This window comes from Cibotium barometz, chromosome 64 (assembly GCF_041138505.1).
Source record: "Cibotium barometz isolate CiBa-2024 chromosome 64, ASM4113850v1, whole genome shotgun sequence".
Lineage (NCBI taxonomy): Eukaryota > Viridiplantae > Streptophyta > Polypodiopsida > Cyatheales > Cibotiaceae > Cibotium > Cibotium barometz.
Genome location: NC_141109.1, coordinates 2601049 through 2619662, shown reverse-complemented (window position 1 = coordinate 2619662; position 18614 = coordinate 2601049). Strand labels below are relative to the sequence as shown.

The window sequence follows — 18614 nt, the reverse complement described above, 5'->3', positions numbered from 1 at the left end:
ATTCAGGAGGCACTCACAGAGGAGTGGTTCACGCCTCTCGAGCCAGCGGCCCCACAGTGGATGGGAGCCTTTACACAGTTGGAGATCCTGATTGCTGTCAGAGCTTGCACTGAGGATGGTAGATGCCTCTACTATGAGATCTAGGATGAGGGCAGACTTCAGAGAGTGGAGGCGGAGTTGCCTTTGGTTGGAGAGTGCATCTTTCAGAGGATACGGGTAGTGGCCGCCGCTTCCTAGAAGTGGCATATTGATCCAGACCCTGCAGATGTGGACTCTGATTGGCGCATATGGGCATATGCTGCGCGCCCCTTGGCCCGGCTCCTCAGTGGGACCCTGGCGAGTACGAGTGGCATGATCCTTATGCATCCCCCGAGGCCACAGAGATCACCTTTTTCCAGTACACTGTTCGGTTGGGGAGACATATTTTGACTGCGAGGAGGATGGTCTCTCCAGCTGCATCGGAGCATTGGCGGCTACAGGGACTCTCATCACAGGAGTTCCTAGAGGATTTTTGGACCAGGCTCTGGGCTAGTCGACAGGCACGCAGGATCTCAACTTTCGAATGGCTGGTCGCCCACAGGGGCTCTGCAGTTGGCACCTGGCTTGTCTACAGTGGTCTTCCGGCGGCCTGCGTCCGATGCGGCCACCCTTTGGAGAGACAAAGACACTGCCTATGGGACTGTCCACAGGCGCAGCAGATTTGGCTGCAGATGCTGCGCATTCTGGCCCCCCTCTCTCCAGAGGGCATGGATACGTGGGGTGCCGCTGCTTGGTCGAATTCGTGAGGGCCTGCTCTGGGATATGAGACAGAGCAGGACAGCTAGGCGATCAGATTCATTAGGGGCCAGCCTCGCCTTGTTCCCTCACCGGATTTCTCGTCCGCCGGCGGCTGGACACAGGAGAGGGATCTACGATGGGAGCTCCTCAACAGCCTCACCATTTGGTTCACCTGGAGAGCCCGGTGTTTCAGGGCCTTTGAGGGGAGACTGGAGCCACCAGCAGAGACTATTCAGGGGATTTGGCAAGAGTTGATCCACACCTTGCGAGGACAATATGACCGCATCCGGGGCGACTCGGGGATGAGGCAATCTTGCGGCGCCAAGCCTTTCACACCACTTGGTGCAGCGGCCCCTTCTATACCCTACACGCAGGTACCCCCCGCTGGCACTACAGGCCACCTGTTTGGCTTTTCCCCCCTCCTATTGTATGATATAGCCTCTCAGTTCTTTGTACTGATATTTGTACTTTTTTGCACCTAGGGAGAGTCTCCCTAGCTGCCTTGATTGGATCTCTGCTCTGCTTTCTTATGAGCAGGAGAGGGTTTTTTTGTAGCCCAACGAACGTTTTTTATACAACTAATGAAAGGATCTTTTCTCGGGGGAAAAAAAAAAAACAAAGAATCAACATCTTGTGAGGCAAGAGATGCATAGGGGTTAGGGTGCTCCACAGGGGGTGTGGGTGAAGGGGCAGGTATGGGGGTCCAAAGGCGCCTGCCATCCCTAACCACAACCCAACGCTGTGTGGTCTGCTGTGGCAAAGGAGCAGTTGGAGTCTCGGCATCTGCAGAAGGCCTCTGATGGGCAGGACCACGCCGCCTCCTAGCATGGCCCCTCGATCTGGGACAATCTCTGGCAATGTGACCCTGTCGTGACGAGAAATTCGACACTTGTCAGGTCTGCCTGCAATCTCCATCCTCTGGCAGAAATGAGATCCGTCAGGTCTCTGAAGCATAACGTGATCAATAATCGATGGATCAGGAACAAGCACAAGGACCCGGGGTACACCCTCAAGAGTGGCGGTAACGGCCACGGAAGCTGATGCGGGAGAGCTCGGGAGGATTGGTACCTCTAGAACCTGGCCAAAGGGATGCCCCTATGGAAGCTAAAAGCTTCCAATAGGACCGAGGAAGAGCAAGGAACCGTAGTGAGACCGGGGTAAGGCGCTGATCCTCCACCACTGGATCAAAGCCCACCTGGTACTGAAAGAAGAAAATCTTCCTAGGACCAAGAGGAAAGGGGCTGCTAGCCAAAGCCTGAGAAGTAGCTTCTGAAGAATTAAAGTCCACCTGGAAGAAGCCTTGACCAAGTAAACGAGTATCCTGAAAGTGCACAATCAGCTCCGAAGGGAGAGCTGCTAGAAGCCATTCACGGGCCTGCGAACGAGAGGGGTGGGAACCATAAACTCTCGCAACACGGGTAGTCTGGACCTCAAGGTCAATGTCGTGCTGAAGAGAGGTGAGCTCGTCTTGTGAAAAATTGATGATTCTCCCGGCCAGTGGGGGTGATGAGAGATTGGTTGTGGCAGAAAAAGCCATAAGACCAATCAAGAAAAGTGGGCGGCCGACTTGAATCCAGATAAAATGGAAAACGGGAGCAGAGGGAGGGGGGCAAAGGTGGGGAGCAGCTGGGGAAGCAAGGGCAAAGGGGCACGCGGGGGCAGCAGAGGGGTAGGCGGGGATTGAAGAAGGAAGGGGGCGGGCAGCAAACGGGGAGGCGGGGCAGCAAAAGGGGGGCTGGTGGGGGCAGCAAAAGGGGCAGGCGAAGGCAGGCGGGGGGCAGCTGAAAGGCAGGCGGGGACTGAAAGGCTAGCGAAGGGCAGAAGAAGGGCAGGCGAAGGGGGGTTGCAGAAGGGCAGGCGAAGGCAGCAGAGGCAGGTGGGAGCAGCAAAGAAGCAGGCGGAGGCAACAGAGGGCAGGTGGGGGCAGCAGCGCAGGTTCACGTCACTTCAGTACGTCCTTCTCGATTCTAAGAGAGCCTTGCTTTGCAAACTAGTGGTGGCTGGTCTGCAATTGACAACAAGCATGTCCATAAATGTATTTTGCAGCCATATCCATTTGACTACTCTCAATCACATGGCGGCCTTTGCCCAAGGCTTACACATGCATCTTTCTTTTGCCCTCTTCTTGCATTTGAGCCTAAGGATCTTGGGCCTAAGGCCAGTTGAAAAAAAAAACATACCATTCACTTAACATAAAATTGAGAACAGACACACATTGGGGCCGGAATGGGGCGACTCCCCCTTAGGAATTCTTTATTCCAAAAAGAGTATTTTATAGATACAAGAACAGACACACATTGGGGCCGGAATGGGGCCGGAATGGGGCGACTCCCCCTTAGGAATTCTTTATTCCAAAAAGAGTATTTTATAGATACAAGAATGAGGGTGCCAAGCCTAGATTTCTAGGTATATGAAAACAAAATCAAACACTGGCTCCATGCCTTAGCTCTAGGGACAGGGCAAGAACCACCATCGCCCAACTCCAAGACCAAGTCCAAGACAAGGGGAGAACTCCATGCTTGTCCTCTACTCAAGCCTCTTGGTAGGAGTAGAGATAGCACTGCCCAAGCCCAAGGCAAGGGGAGACACGTGTGTGCTACCCAAACCACTTAACAACAGAATAGGCACCACCGCCCAAGTCCAAGACAATTGAAACAACACAGACACGGAGCGATGCTTTCGTCTCCTCAAAGGTGGATACACTCTTGACGGGGAGCGGCCTGAAGAAGCCATAATCCAGCAGATAGCCCATCATGGAGGAGTCGTCTCCAAAGGAAGCAAGAGGGCTTTGGGGCTGGGGAACGAAGGAGGCAGTCCCTGGGTCTGGGCGGGGTGGAGGTTCAGATGGGGGCTGTGTCTCCGAGGGGGCGGGGGTGGAGGGGGGCGTGGGGGCAGAGATGGAGATGGAGAAGAAGCAAGGGGAGCCTTGTCAACTGCCCTCTTGTAGGATGGCTGCCGACAAGCTTGCAGATAAGCGTACGAGTGGCTGGCTTGTTGCTTGATGCTTAGTGAAGTGATTGAAACACCCAGTGATTGATCATGATGGCTTGCATGGGAGGAAGTCGAGAAGAAAGTTACCTTGCATAAGGATGAGCTCTTGAGATGATACAGGTGTGGTTTAAGAGATGGAACATAGTGCAGCTGTTGGCGTTCCTTCCTGCAGCCCACTGCAGCCAGGAAGTTGGAAATCATAGGCTTGCATTTGCATGATGTTTTTCATGAATTGAAAAGAGACCCAAAAACTGTCCAAACTTGAATATTGTTGCATGCTGTTAACCCAAAGTACTCGGCCAAACAATCATTAGCGCTGGACGCTAGACATGCAATTACTCTGTTTTTACAAGGTCCCACGACCTCGGAGTTGAGGCTGGAGCTTGGGAAAGGCAGACGCTAGAGACTAGACTGGCAGTGTGTTTCCTTTGTGACAAGTAGGGGATGGAGATTGAGGAACCCACAACTGTTTTTTTCCTAGCCTATGCAGACATCAAGGAAAGTTCCAAAGGCTTTGAGGAGGTTTCTCTGTTTTGACATTTGGCTGCCATGGGACCTATTTTGCACAAGTACTCCATAATTGCAACACTTAGCGAGAGCCTATATCAGTTATGGCGCCTTGTTCGCGCTTGCATGTACGCATGCACACATGTACATGCACGTACGCATGCACACATGTTGCATGCGTGGAAGCCTTGTACTCATTGACAGCCCTAAGCCTGATTAAGAACACGATTAACATGATTAAGACAGAGGAGAGAGAAGAAGAGAGAGATAGTTGGTGTGAGGGTTTTCTGTATTTAATAATGGTACAAAAAGGTGACTGAAATGCTTGTACATGATGTAGGCCCTTGGTCTACCCACAAGGGGTGACCTCTTGCCCCTTCTACATGCTAGATGATGAATTCTAACTTCTACACTGCTGAATGCCTTTAATGAACGATGATTGATGGCTTTATGCTTATATATATGTTGGAAGTGCTGGTCGGCCAGCTCTTGGACAAAATAAACTTCACATGTTGCTATATTAAATGCTGCTCTGCCCTTAATGACTGCCCATGCTGCTGGTCGATACAGTAACGCCTGGCTGCCTGCTGCCTAGGTCACCTGCTGGCTGCCGACTGGGGTCTGCTGGCTGCCGACAGGGCTCCTATGCCTTCCCATGATGATGATGATGATGATGATGACTTCTCATGCTGATGATACTGATGATGCTTCTGCTGATGGTAATGATGCTACTGCTGACGCTCTATATTCTGTCCTAAGTGCTATATTAATGAGGGATTATGATGTTCATGCTGAAGATTAGCCATGGCACAGGCGTGCACGTGGCAACACATGTACATGCACTGCTCTTTTGCTAATGCTTATGTACTTGTTTTTCAGAGGATGAAAATATAATCTATCTGTATTTTTTTTTCCCGCCCCTTGGTTAGAGGTGCAGTTACTTTAATTTGCCCTTACGTCTGACCATCTCGGAGTTGAGGCTGGGACTTAGGGAGGACAGTCACAAGATACCAAACTATGCATCCTTCTCGATACTTGCTTAGCTAGAGCCTAGATCAATCATGGCACCAGATCAGCGATTGTTTGTTTTTCAGTACGCGCTGGGCTTGTGCACATTGCATGCCATGTATGCTATATTTTTGATAAGCTTATGTACTTGTGTAAATAGGCTCAAAAGACAAAGTTTTGCTCTCTAGAAGACAGTCTATGTGCCTTTCTGTTACTTACCTACCTACCTACCTTACTAGCCATTTATCTGTTCACCCACCCATCTATCCATCAGCTCACCCATTTATCCATGCATCAATGTTTTCTGTTAGTTGAGTGTTTCTTTTAAGCATTGCAATATTGTATGGTGCAAATGTATTAGTATATATGCACACAAGAACTTTGAACTTGAGTGCTCTGTTTTACAACAGGGATTTTCCACAGGGTTGCCAGAAAGGCTCCAATTGGCACTTCTGAGAACCCTTCCTGGGCTAGAACAGTGTATCATGCTGAGGCCAGCATATGCTGTGGAATATGATTATTTACCTGCTCATCAATGTGACAGAACCTTAATGACAAAGAACATTGAAGGCTTATTCTTCAGTGGCCAGATAAACGGAACTACAGGCTATGAAGAAGCTGCAGCGCAGGTACTACCCTACGTCTCTTCCTACCATGATGTCTTAGAATGTGGTTACTTTCTTGCCATCAAAGTTGGGACCAAGCTAGATTATATATGCTCCATTAATTGTTTTAAAATGCATGCAGAGTCACTAGATGCAACTATTCCGTTTTGTTTTTTGGGTGCGCTCTGCTGATTCATGCACATTTTCATCTGCATTTTGCGTGCCATTTACCTCTGGAGCACATCTGCATTCCATGCCTGAGACTATGTGGTTTTAATGGTTTTAAAATGCATGCAGAGTCACTAGATGCAACTATTCAGTTTTGTTTTTTGGGTGCGCTCTGGTGATTAATGGTTTTAAAATGCATGTAGAGTCACTAGATGCAACTATTCAGTTTTGTTTTTTGGGTGCGCTCTGCTGATTCATGCACATTTTCATCTGCATTTTGCGTGCCATTTACCTCTGGAGCACATCTGCATTCCATGCCTGAGGCTGTGGTTTTAATGGTTTTTAAAATGCATGCAGAGTCACTAGATGCAACTATTCAGTTTTGTTTTTTGGGTGCGCTCTGGTGATTAATGGTTTTAAAATGCATGTAGAGTCACTAGATGCAACTATTCAGTTTTGTTTTTTGGGTGCGCTCTGCTGATTCATGCACATTTTCATCTGCATTTTGTGTACCATTAATCTCTGGAGCACATCTGCATCCCATGCCTGAGGCTATGTGGTACCAAGAATGGTATCATATGGTGTGGAATGTGCATTCCAAATGTGGCATGTATTATGTATGAGAGAATGAAAGAAAGAAAGTTATAGTATTGTCTTCCAACGGGTCTATGAGACCACAAGTAACACAAGGGTTCCATGTGATACTGAATATAATAAACTAAAAGACTCGTACAAAAGGATAGATTAGCAGTATGCCTGTCATATCATCATCAACAACATCATCATCATAGTGAGAATGATAGTGATGGGTATATGTGCTGGGTACATGTGCAAATACATCTTTAGAAACCTGTCGCTGGCTAGCGGTACGCCTGTCATATCATCATCAACAACAACCTCATCATAGTGAGAATGATAGTGATGGGTGCATGTGCAAATACATCTTCATATCAGTAGAAATCTCTCTCCAGCTAGCGGCATGCCTATCATATCATCATCATCATAGTGAGAATGATAGTGATGGGTACATGTGCAAATACATCTAAGCACCACCTAGAGGCTGCGAGAGTGAGGAAAAAGTTTAGGATTGCAACACTGCAGTTCCTGAAGTAACAGTTAGCATAAGAGGACAGGTGGTGTTCCAAGTGATCCTAGATGGAGGGTCTAGTGTGACCATATTGTCTGATAGTCTAGCAAAGAAGCTGGGAATTACAACAATGCAACCAGCCCCGTTGCAAGTAAGAATACGAGATCAAAGAAGGGTCCGGCCAAATGGCATTGTCCAAGGGTTTAGAAAATGAAATAGCAGGATGCAAACTCCTTGTGGTGCTCATTGTCCTAAAGATGTCAGAAATATCAGGGGTCTATCCCATGCTTTGAAGAAGGCAGCGGCTCAAGAGCAGGAGGATCAAGCACAACTGGGAAATTGACTGGATTTCCATTAGGAAGGGTAAAAAGAAAGAGTATCAGTGGGCAGCCAAGCATAAGATAAATCCCTTGCAAGACTTTGCATGTTGACGTAAAAGGTGTAGAGGATGAGCAGATTTTGAGGGAAAAAACCCAAACTTGCTCTCACTGTTTGAGGTAGATGTGGAACGGATCGTATTGAGATATAATCCGGAAATCTGGACCAGTCAACCAGAAGAGTTACCTGCCAAAGAAAAGCAAGAGGAAGAAAATGAAGAACCACAAGACATTGAAAGATGGCAAGAAGAGCCTACATAGCAAGACAAGACGATTCTTGCACTAAACAATTGAATGAAGATAATGTCAGGTTGCAGGAGGATGAGATTGCAGAAATAAATCTAGGTGATGATCGAGAACCCTGTCTGGTGAGAGTAAGTGCTAGACTGAGCCAAAATCTCAAGTAGGAATCGTTGGAATTTGAATTTCATACCAAGATGTGTTTGCATGGACATGAAAGGAATCGACCCAAGCTTCTACCAACATAAGGAAGCTGTAATACCCATTAGGCAAGGCAGATAACTTTGCAGTTGCTGAAGGTTGCATTCATCTATCCCGTGAACAAAGTAGAATGGCTATCACCAATATTAATTGTCCCAAAGAGGAATGGAAAGCTGAGAGATTACAGGAAGCTCACTACAGCCACAATTGCTGACCTATTCCCTATCCCTTTCGGAGATTCCTTGCTCGATGCAGTGGCAAGACATGAAATATACTCATTTATGGATGGATCACTAGCTATAATGAGGTTTGGATGGCCACATAAGGCAAAAAAAACAGCCTTCGTGGTAGAATGGGGAGCATTTGCTTCCAATGTGATGAGATGCAGGTTGAAAAATGTACTGGCAACTTTCTAGAGGATAGTTCAAGAGATCTTCTCTGAGTACTTGACCACCTTCATGAGAGTCTTTGTGGATGATTTTAGTGTGTTTAGGGAAGAGACAGATCACCTGCATCACCATATACTATGCCTTGTCTCTTTGCATTTTTCAAGTATAAGATCTCTTGAACCATCCTCTCAAAAGTTGTGGGTACATTTTTTAGCGTGAATGTCAATACGTTGGAATCAAACGCTTCCCATTCTATCAAGAACGATGTTTTTTTTGTCTTCTTTGGCCATCCGGACCAAATTATACCCATCGAATCCATCCAAAAATGAGTATATTTCATGTCCTGGCAGTTTATTCAGCAATGAATCTGTGAAAGGGATAGGGAATGGGTCAACACTTGTGGTTGCATTGAGCTTCTTGTAATCTGTTCACTCTCAACTTTATTCTTCTTTGTGACAATGACTATTCGTGATAGCCATTCTACTTTTTCCCAAACACACTAAAATTCTCCACAAAGACTCTCATGAAGGTGGTCAGGTACTCATTGAAGATCTCCGAAACCATCCTCTCGAAAGTTGCCAGTGCATTTTTTAGCCAAAATGTCAATACGTTGGAAGCAAATGCTCCCCATTCTGTCAAGAAGGTTGTTTTTTCTATTTTTTTTGGCCATCCGGACCAAATTATACCCACTGAATCCATCCAGACATGAGTATATTTCATGTTCTGCCACTGTATCCAACAAGGAATTTGTGAAAGAGATAGAGAATGGGTCAGTAATTGTGGTTGTGTTGTTCGAATTGAGGGCAATGGAAACCTGCAAGCAACCACCTCACTCACACAAGGAGTACATAGAGAGAGTAATGGAGCAACAAGACGTGCAATAGTGGTATATACGTAGTCACATCATAATCATAAAGTGAAAGTAGAACAAACCCTAATCCATGAGTGGGTGTCCTTTCACAACGGATGTCCAGGGAAAAAAAACCTTGAAGGGATTAAAAATGTTTATGGTAAGCCCCTATTCACATGTAGCACTACACATAGCATAAAATGCTATTTTACTCTTATATGTCTGTAATGCTCCTATATTCCACTTTACCTCGGTTTAAAGCAAAGGGGGGATATTGTGAACGAAACCAATTGTTAGGAAAGCTCTATTAATATGAGACTTGGTTAAGCTCACTTTTTCAAGGTTATGCATCAGAATTTAGCTTGGCTTAACTCATGAACCTAGCCTTCCTCTAGCAGCTTGCCTCATACTCACATTCAAGTGACGGTGCGTATCCTGATGCCGCTTTGGTCCCAGCTCTCCTTGGGACATCTTGTCCTTGAGCTCTTTGCTTTATCTTGTCGTGACATTATCTCTCCCTTAGCTAGAATTCATGGTTCTTGATGATAAAATCAAGATGACGTCTTCTCAACTGCAAGTCGGCTTCCCAAGTTGCATCCGACAACAGATGCCTCTCGAGGCTACTATGAATTCTCGAAGAGTTCAATTTCTCAATCTCTTCTTCTTCCTACCCAATATCCTATTTGTTGCGTTATTAGCTTGATTATGTGCCTGGCCCTGCAAGCGATGAGACCATCCACTAAGTTGTCTCTTTCATGAGGACATGCTTTCAATGTACTCGCATGAAGTGCTGGTTGGACATGAAAGTGCTGTGGTAATTTAAACTAGTAAGCCATATCTGTGACTCGTTTCAAATCGCCACGGTCCACAATATCTGGGTGACATTTTCACACTCTTACAATACAAAGTGTTTTCATTTTGAGGTGGACAAGTAGGAAAATCGAAACTTGCCTCCAAAAAGGACAGAATGTATATTTAAGATTACTGAACTGGGTAACTCGATCTGTAGCCGAATGGGCGTGTGCGCGAGTACTTAGGAACATCTGCTGCATCGTAGAGAGAAACTCTGCAGCACTAGGTGTTTGGGCCCATTTTGCTTTACATGTCTTTTCTATTTCTTTGTAGGTCCAAGGCATTTATTCATCCTTGTTGTTTGATATGCTCCTGTTGGTGTATGCACTGATTTTGTGCCACACACACATCACCTTTATCTGATGCTTATTGGAACGCTATGTGGTTTCAAATGAGGTTAAGATTTGAAGTTACATCCGCAGGGCCTTCTAGCAGGCATCAATGCAGCAAGGCTTGCATCAAGAAAAAGCGTTGTTGTGCTTGAAAGGGAGAGCAGCTATATTGGGACTCTGATAGATGATCTTGTTACAAAGGATTTACGTGAGCCCTATCGAATGCTAACAAGGTGAATACAATTTTGATGCATCATGATATGAATAATGTTTTGTTTTGGCAATATTAGGATACCCTTTGAATGTATCACCACGATTGGTGTTTTTTTTTTTCCGAGAAAAGATCCTTTCATTAGTTATATAAAAAAACGCCCGTAGGGCTACAAAAGATCCTCTCTGCTCATAAGAAAAGAGAGCAGAGAACAAAGCAAGGCAGCTAGGGAGACTCTCCCTAGGTGCTGAAAAGTACAAGTATCAGTACAAAGAACTGAGAGGCTATATCATACAATAGGAGGGGGGAAAAGCCAAACAGGTGGCCTGTAGTGCCAACGGGGGGACCCCGTTTGTAGGGTATAGAAGGGGCCGCTGCGCCAAGTGGTGTGAAAGGCCTGGCGCCGCAAGATCGCCTCATCCGAGTCGCCCCGGATGCGGTCATACTGTCCTCGCAGGGTGAGGATCAAGTCCTGCCAGATCCCCCGAACAGTCTGTGCTGGTGGCTCCAGTCTCCCCTCAAAGGCCCTGAAGCACCGGGCCCTCCAGGTGAACCATATGGTGAGGCTCCTGAGGAGCTCCCATCGTAGATCCCTCTCCTGTGTCGAGCCGGCGGACGAGAAGTCCAATGAAGGAACAAGGCGAGGCTGGCCCCTAATGAATCGATGGCCTGGCTGTCCTGCTCCGTCTCATAGCCCATAGCAGGCCCTGACGAATGTATCACCACGATTGGTGTTTTAGTTACTAGGGAAAGTATTAGGATACCCTTTGAATGTATCACCACGATTGGGAAAATAATGTTTTGTTTCTGCAATATAAGGATACTCTTTGAATGTATCACCACGATTGGTGTTTTAGTTACTAGGGAAAATACAGCTATGTTAAATATTGCTATGTTAAATATTTCTATGTTGTATTTTTGGAAAGATAAGATGGTAGGCTTTGAGAGTCCATAGACAAGTGAGTGCACCTGCCAGGGATGTTGTTCATATGGATCCAAGTCCGCAGAAAGCTTGCAAATGATTTATGTAATTCCACAGCATAGGGGAAAATGAAGCATAAACACCTCATTCAAGAAAACTTGGGAGTCAATTTTTAACAGGAGCAATAATGATTTTAGTATACCCTGTGAATTAAGTCCAAAATCAGGGTCATATATAAGAGCAGTGGCCAGTTTAGCATAGTGGCAAGAGCTATTTAGGCGTGAAGATAGCATCCCTTTTGAAATGGCTAGCAGTAGACTGGAGAGGCGTCACGAGAGCAGATGCCACCATGACTACAGTTGGGAGGAGCATCAAGGTATCAAGTGAACGTTCAACCATTGTAAAGGAAATACTCTGCAACAAGAAGGAAGGGGGGGGGGGGGGGGGGGGGGGGTAGGGTAGGGGCTGGACATTCGCACCCAGTGCTGGTTTCTATGTGGAGGATTGTCAGTTTTCCATTGTGTATGTGATCCAAACGTCAGTTCAATTGTGCTAATCTAATTGCTTCTGCAAGCCCCATGTGATAGGATTGTGTCAAGCCTCTAGGATCTCCCCGCGTAAGGCAAATCTACAAAACAAACCATAAACCATGAAGTGGGTGCAGGCATACTCGCCACCCAACCATGACAGCTGTGAGTGAGGCTCACAATCTTGGCCGTCCCCACCGAGCCATGAGCTAGAGCATCATGCTCTCGTGAGTGCCCTGCCATCGTCCTCATCCAATGTCCTCTACCATCCGGGGTTGTCCCCCAAGGATGACGGCCTCCTGTGCGAAGGTGCTTCTGCTCCACGCGCTCTACACTCCTGTGCTCCATCCGTCGGTGTGTGCCCAACTGGTACCCCTTCCCCCAATAAATGGGAAGGAACACCCAAAAAGCACACACTATCAATAGCGGACCAAAAAGCACATGTCCACCTACAACATATCCCACTCTAACTCGCCAATCTACCTGCCCCTAGCGTGCACATGATAGATTGTATCTTAACAAGTTCCCTGATAGGCTTTACTTCAGTATGTTCTGTTATTCTTAGGAAAAGATCCCTTTGAATTCAGTACATATATGCGGTGATTTGATACTTGTTTTTGTGGGTGTTAATTAGCCGCTCTGAGCATCGGCTACTTCTGCGGGCAGACAATGCTGATAGTCGACTCACACCGCTGGCAAGGGAGATGGGATTGATTGGTGATAGAAGATGGGAGCAGTATAAAGAGAAGCAATCCAATATTGAAGAAGAAAAGGTCCGTCTACACAAACTGAGAATACAAGGTAAGAATCTTGAGTCTAATTTGCTGCTAAAATTAAACACAAGTTTAATGCCAAATTTCTGTTTTCAAAGTTTTCTAAGAGCAACCTTTTACTATCCAGCATCGGACCCGATGGTGGCAGAGATGGAAACCGTTTCTGGACAGAGTGTGAAGGAGTCAATCACTCTAGAAATGATCTTAAAGCGTCCCCATGTACATTATGATCTCTTTGATAGACATGGCCATGGTAACCCATCACTAAGCTTTCATGAGAAAGAGTGTGTCGAGATTGATATAAAATATGAAGGATTCATTCAACGTGAGCGCAACCACCTTGAGCAGGTACGGAAAGCTTCATAGTTGGTTTGGTTTAATATCTGTTCAAGTTGAATGCTCAGGTGTAGTCATTAACCATCATATGCCTAAAACTGGGTGTCCACACACTACTATTCTAGCCAGATATGGGCAGTCAAGATCCAGAGTTGGCTTGCTAGTGCTTTCTGTACTTAACACTAGACTGGAGAAACACATTGCATAAACTCATGGCGAATGGAGACATGGTTGTGTGCTCCATTTTAGGTCTCTAATGATGCCATGTGTCTCCAATCATGTTTGTATCCCCATGCTTGAACCACTCATTTAGATGGATTTGGTATTATATAATTCTACCTACGTCACTATCTAGTTTTTCATTGTCTTTTTTCAAATTCACGACACTGTGCATCATGATTGGGGTGAAGCAAGGCTGTCCTTTTTCTCCCACCCTCTTTCTGCTGCTGGCAGATCTTATTGCCTAGGTGTGGAGGCCCCCACTTTTAGCTGAGACGGTAGTTTCTAGTCTGTTCTATAAAGATGATGAAGCACTACACAGCAGATGGCTTAGAGAGACATCTCTTGGACCAGGTCACTCTTTATGTAAGAAATTACAGAGGGTTTTGAACTTAGTGACCCCTTGAAATAGGTTCTATTTGAGTGAGCTCCCCATAATTGTGTTTTCAGCAGGTCCTTACAAAGTCACTATGACGAGAGTCACTGTACTGGATTGATGCCATGAGGGAAGGATGGTTTGCTGAGTAGCAGTTAAAAGCAATATAACCTTTCGGCTCCATCTAACGTTATGCAAGGTTTACTGACCAGGATGGTACTCCATATATGACTCTGCCAGAGTGCAGCCCAAGTCGTGGCTCTTGGTGTTTGTGGCTATATGGTGGCAGTCCTATCAGATATCTTCAGTGGGATCCAGGAGAGTGGGAGTGGATTGATGCCTTCGATCCTTTGAAAAGCCTTCCTTTTTTCAGTTTCACTATTCGGAATGCCAGGCTTCTCCTCACTCGACAGATGCATAGGATCCCTACTCTCAGGCCTCATTGGGAGAGCTATGATATTTCTCCAGTGATACAGCGCAGATATTGGCATAGACTTTGGCACTCATACAGAAGGAGCCATATCTCTCATTTCTTTTGGTTATTCTTACATGGTGGTCTCCCCACCAATCAGTAGAGATCAGTTTTCGGTGTAAGTCCTAGATGTGCGGCAGATTCTGAGTCCGTACAACATTGTCTATGGGGGTGCAACATTGCACAGCAGATTTGGGGTCCTGTAGCCTAACTTATGGGCAAATTGAGTGGCTGAGCCATGCATGTGACTTGGGGGGCAGTTGCTTGGCTCTCCCAGTCCGGTCCGCAACTTTTTTACGAGGGTACAGATTTTTTTTTGCTCATTCGTAGAGGTATTGCCCAGCATGGTTTGCAGGATGTTCCTCACTCTGATTATACACCCCCTAGACAGAGGATTGACACCAGTTGGGAGATTATTGCCAGTATTACAGCATGGCAGATCTGGAGAGCTAGATGCACGGAGGCTATTGAGGGTGTCCTGTTGGGGTAAAGGCATAATGCCCACCCTTATAGTGTGTACAAGCCCATAAGTTATAGTACATAGTACACTTAGTACTTTTAATGTACTAAGTGCACTATGTGTACTAGTGCAATATACATGTGTGATAGGGGAGTCACACACTCATGCCTCATGAGTTGACTTATCCCCACAACTCTCTCTCTCTCTCTCTCCCTTGTGCTTCTCTGTGTATGTCTCCCACATGACCTAAGCCTAATTCTTCCTTCTCTCCCATCAACTGGTATCAGAGCTTAGTGATCCCTCCCTCTTCTCTCTTCTCCTTGATAGCAAGCATAGAACAGTGAAGCTTGCTCGCAGCAATCGCAGGCAGACAAGGCGTGCAAAAACTGTGCTGAGCGTGTGGGCGACTGGGTTTGGCATGCGTGTGCTGATCGCAGTCAAGGAGAAGGGCGTGGCCTACGAGTACCAAGGAGCTGGTAAAGCGGGTAGCTCTACACGGCGAAGGCAGCGCTGGCCCTTCAGCGTGGAGCGAAGAAGCGATAGGCGAGAAGCGTTGAGTCGTCGGCAAGCGCTAGGCGAATACGTCAACTAGCGGAAACCACTAGGCGAAGGCAGGCGTTGGCGAACAGCGTGGAGCGAACCAGGCGAAGCAGGTCCCTCCGACTCGCCCGTGCAGAATGGCGTGACTCACTTCGAGGCTGGGGACACGCGCGCCGCTGAAGTGTCCAGCTTCCTCAAGACCAACGACCCTGCTGGGTTCACCATTGTGGATGTGTTGGGCTGGGGCGCCCTCGGCCACACCGTTGCCTTCTTCATCCTCACCACCGCCTCCAACGGCTACGACCCCCAATTCTAGGTGCCCCGGTTTGTCTGATCTTCTGTCGTTGTGCGTGCTGCCTCCGACAAGCCTGTGAAAGCCGACAGGCAGCTATGGGTCAGGGAGCTTCATAGCAGCCAGCCATCTGAGCATCACCAACAATCTGCAGCAGCAGCAAGAATTGCCCCCCTCTCCTGCAACAGCCTCTGCTATCAAAATTCAGCCTGCAAATTGAAGAAAAGTCAGAAATTACAAGGTATTTTCCTCAATTTTTTTTTGGGATTTGCAATTGAGCAAGTACAATCAACAATTGAGCAGATACAGGTGTCAAATTGCTCAATTTTGAGCAAAATTGGCAAAATTGGGTGACATTGGTCACAATCAGGGTCAATTTGCAGGACATTGGTCACAATCAGGATCAATTTGCAGGAAATTGAATGTCGAAATTTGGGGCTTTTGATGTAATTGTGCAATTAAGCACTCATACATGCTGTATGATGTGAAAAATCGCACATTTGGGCAAAATTGCAGCAAATTACAGCAAATTGCAGTGCAAATCAAGGGGCTTTTGTGCCGATTTGGTTGATTTGCATGCAGGCAATCGCATTTGATGTTGTGGATAATGTGTTGATGCCTTACAAGCACTCAATGTGCCTGTAAATCAAGGGGCTTTCATGTATTGGATGTATATGTGGCCAGGGGGAAGCATCGTGAACACTCTGGATGCCTTTATGTGTGTCAATGTACCATGTATGATCAGAAATTGATCTTAAATCAAGGGGCTTTTAAAGTTTGAATGCTTGTTGAGCTTGGCAAAGTAGCAGGCAAGACATTTATGCCTTGAATCCTCAAAAATCAGCTTGCAGTCAAGGGGCTTTTGCCCAATTTCTGTTCAGGACTGTTTTATGCAGTGTTTGGGACTGTAAAAGTCTGATTTTTACTCACCAGGAGAGCATTTATTGCTACTGTACTTGCTGGTACAGATTTGGCACAGCTTTGTGCAAGTTTTGGCATGGCTGTACACTGTTTTGAGTGACCAAAAGGTTCAATTTCAGCTGCTGTACTTGCCGGTACAGGTTTAATACATCACAGGTGAGCACTTGGTACTGCTGAACAGTACTTTGGAAGGGCAACAGAGCACATTTAAGGTGCTGTCCAAAATGTGCAGCAACCAGATTTTGGTGATTTCATCACATAAAGTGGGAGAAAAGTTGCATTTGTGCTTCCGCAGTGGGAGATAAAGCTTGGGAGAATAACTGTGAGCACTTTGTGTGCTTTTGGTGCAGTGTTTGCACATTTGCAGGGAGTCAGGCATTGACAGGTTGCATTTTGCTATGGCAACCACAGGTGAGAGCTCTTCATTGCTTCACATCAAGAAGCTTGAAGGCTCGCATAATTATGATATTTGGCAAACCCAGTGCTACAATGTGTTGCTCCAGAAAAAGCAGCACAAGCCTATCAAAGAAAGGGGTGTAATGCCCGCTTCTCTTACTGCTGAAGAGTGGGAAGATATGGATGAGCTGGCAAGATCTACTATCATGTTGTCTGTGTCAGATTCATTACTTTTCAGCATTCGTGAAGAGAAGACAACTTGGGGAATGTGGCAGAGATTGCAGGACTTGTATGCCCAACAAAGTGCCTCAAGCAAAGTGTATTGGCTGAAGAAACTCATAGGTCTTCAGATGAAGGAAGGGGCGTCTATGACAGCCCATCTAAATGAGTTTAATGGTATTGTCAGCCAGGTCATTAATCAAAAGTTGGCAATGGACGATGAGTTCAAAGCCACTTTTTTGTTATGCACTTTGCCAGAGAGTTGGGACACATTCAGGACAGCCACTAGCAATTCGAATGCTATGCTGTCATATGCAGATGTTGAGGGTGCTCTTCTTCAAGAAGAGATGAACAGGAAAAACAACTCTGTTGGAAAGTCCAATGCAATGAATGCACGTGGGAGATCCCAGCAAAGGGGAAAAAGCCAAGAAAGGGGAAGGAGCAAGTCTCGCTCCAAAAAGGATTTGGAATGCCATTATTGTGGCAAGAAGGGACACATTAAAAAACAATGCTACAAATGGAAAAATGATCAAAAAGAAAAGGGAAAAGGCAAAGACAAAGAGAAAGATGAAGCCAAAGATGTAAAGCCAAAGGGCAAAAGTGGAGTCAAGATTGAAGAAATCAATGTGTCACATGCAGGTGGCAGTGAGGATGAGGTCCTATTTACGACTTCACTTGATGCCCATTCACTTCTTACAAGTGGTCATGGTATGCACTCATGGATCATTGATTCAGGTGCCTCCTTTCATGTCACAGGTTGCAGAGACTTGTTTGTCAGGTATACTGCTGGCAATGAAGGAGTGGTTTATTTGGGTGATAACCATGCATGCAAGATTCTTGGCAGAGGTGATGTGAGGCTTGTGTTTTCAGATGGCTCACAGCTTATGCTCCATGATGTCAGGCATGTGCCTGAGATCAAGAAGAATCTGCTTTCTACTGGACAGCTTGATGATGCTGATTATGTTACCACATTTGGTAGTGGAAAGTGGAAAATTAGTAAGGGCTCACTGGTTGTTGCCAGAGGCTCTAAGGTGGACACTCTTTACTTTATGCATGCAGGTGTTTGTCACCATGCTAATGTAAATGCAACCGAGCTGCCGGAAATTTCTATGTGGCATAGCCGGTTGGGACACATGAGTGTCAAGGGAATGGAGCAATTGTCTCGTTTGGGTTACTTGCCTTCTCTAAAGTTTTCAAGTTTTCAGTTTTGTGAGCATTGTATATATGGTAGGCAACTACAGTGCCCCCACAAGAAAGCTCTTGGTCAGAAAGATGCTCAGTTAGAGCTTGTGCATACAGATGTATGTGAGATGCCTCAGCTTTCTTTGGGAGGGGCAAAATACTTTGTGTCTTTTATAGATGATGCCACACGCAAGGTGTGGGTTTATCCTCTTCGTTTGAAGAGCGATACATTCTCAGTGTTTGAGAAGTTTGTTGCTCTTGTTGAGAATCAAACTGGCAAAACACTGAAAGCTTTGCGTTCCGACAATGGTGGAGAGTACATGTCCAAACAGTTTCAGGACTTTTGTGATGCTAAGGCATCAAGAGGGAGCTCTCTACTCCTTA

General features: G+C 46.2%; 1 protein-coding gene across 5 annotated transcripts in view; it reads left to right on the top strand.

Moving 5' to 3' along the window:
• Window positions 1-18614, top strand: part of LOC147603207 (uncharacterized) — a 161684-nt gene that overhangs the window by 122665 nt on the left and 20405 nt on the right. For all 5 annotated transcript variants that reach the window (XM_086796593.1, XM_086796591.1, XM_086796592.1 and 2 more), the window contains 4 exons: window positions 5694-5912; window positions 10475-10617; window positions 12679-12845; window positions 12945-13165. In XM_086796593.1, the coding sequence (XP_086652719.1) occupies window positions 5694-5912; window positions 10475-10617; window positions 12679-12845; window positions 12945-13165 (750 nt within the window). The remainder of the gene's footprint in view (window positions 1-5693; window positions 5913-10474; window positions 10618-12678; window positions 12846-12944; window positions 13166-18614) is intronic.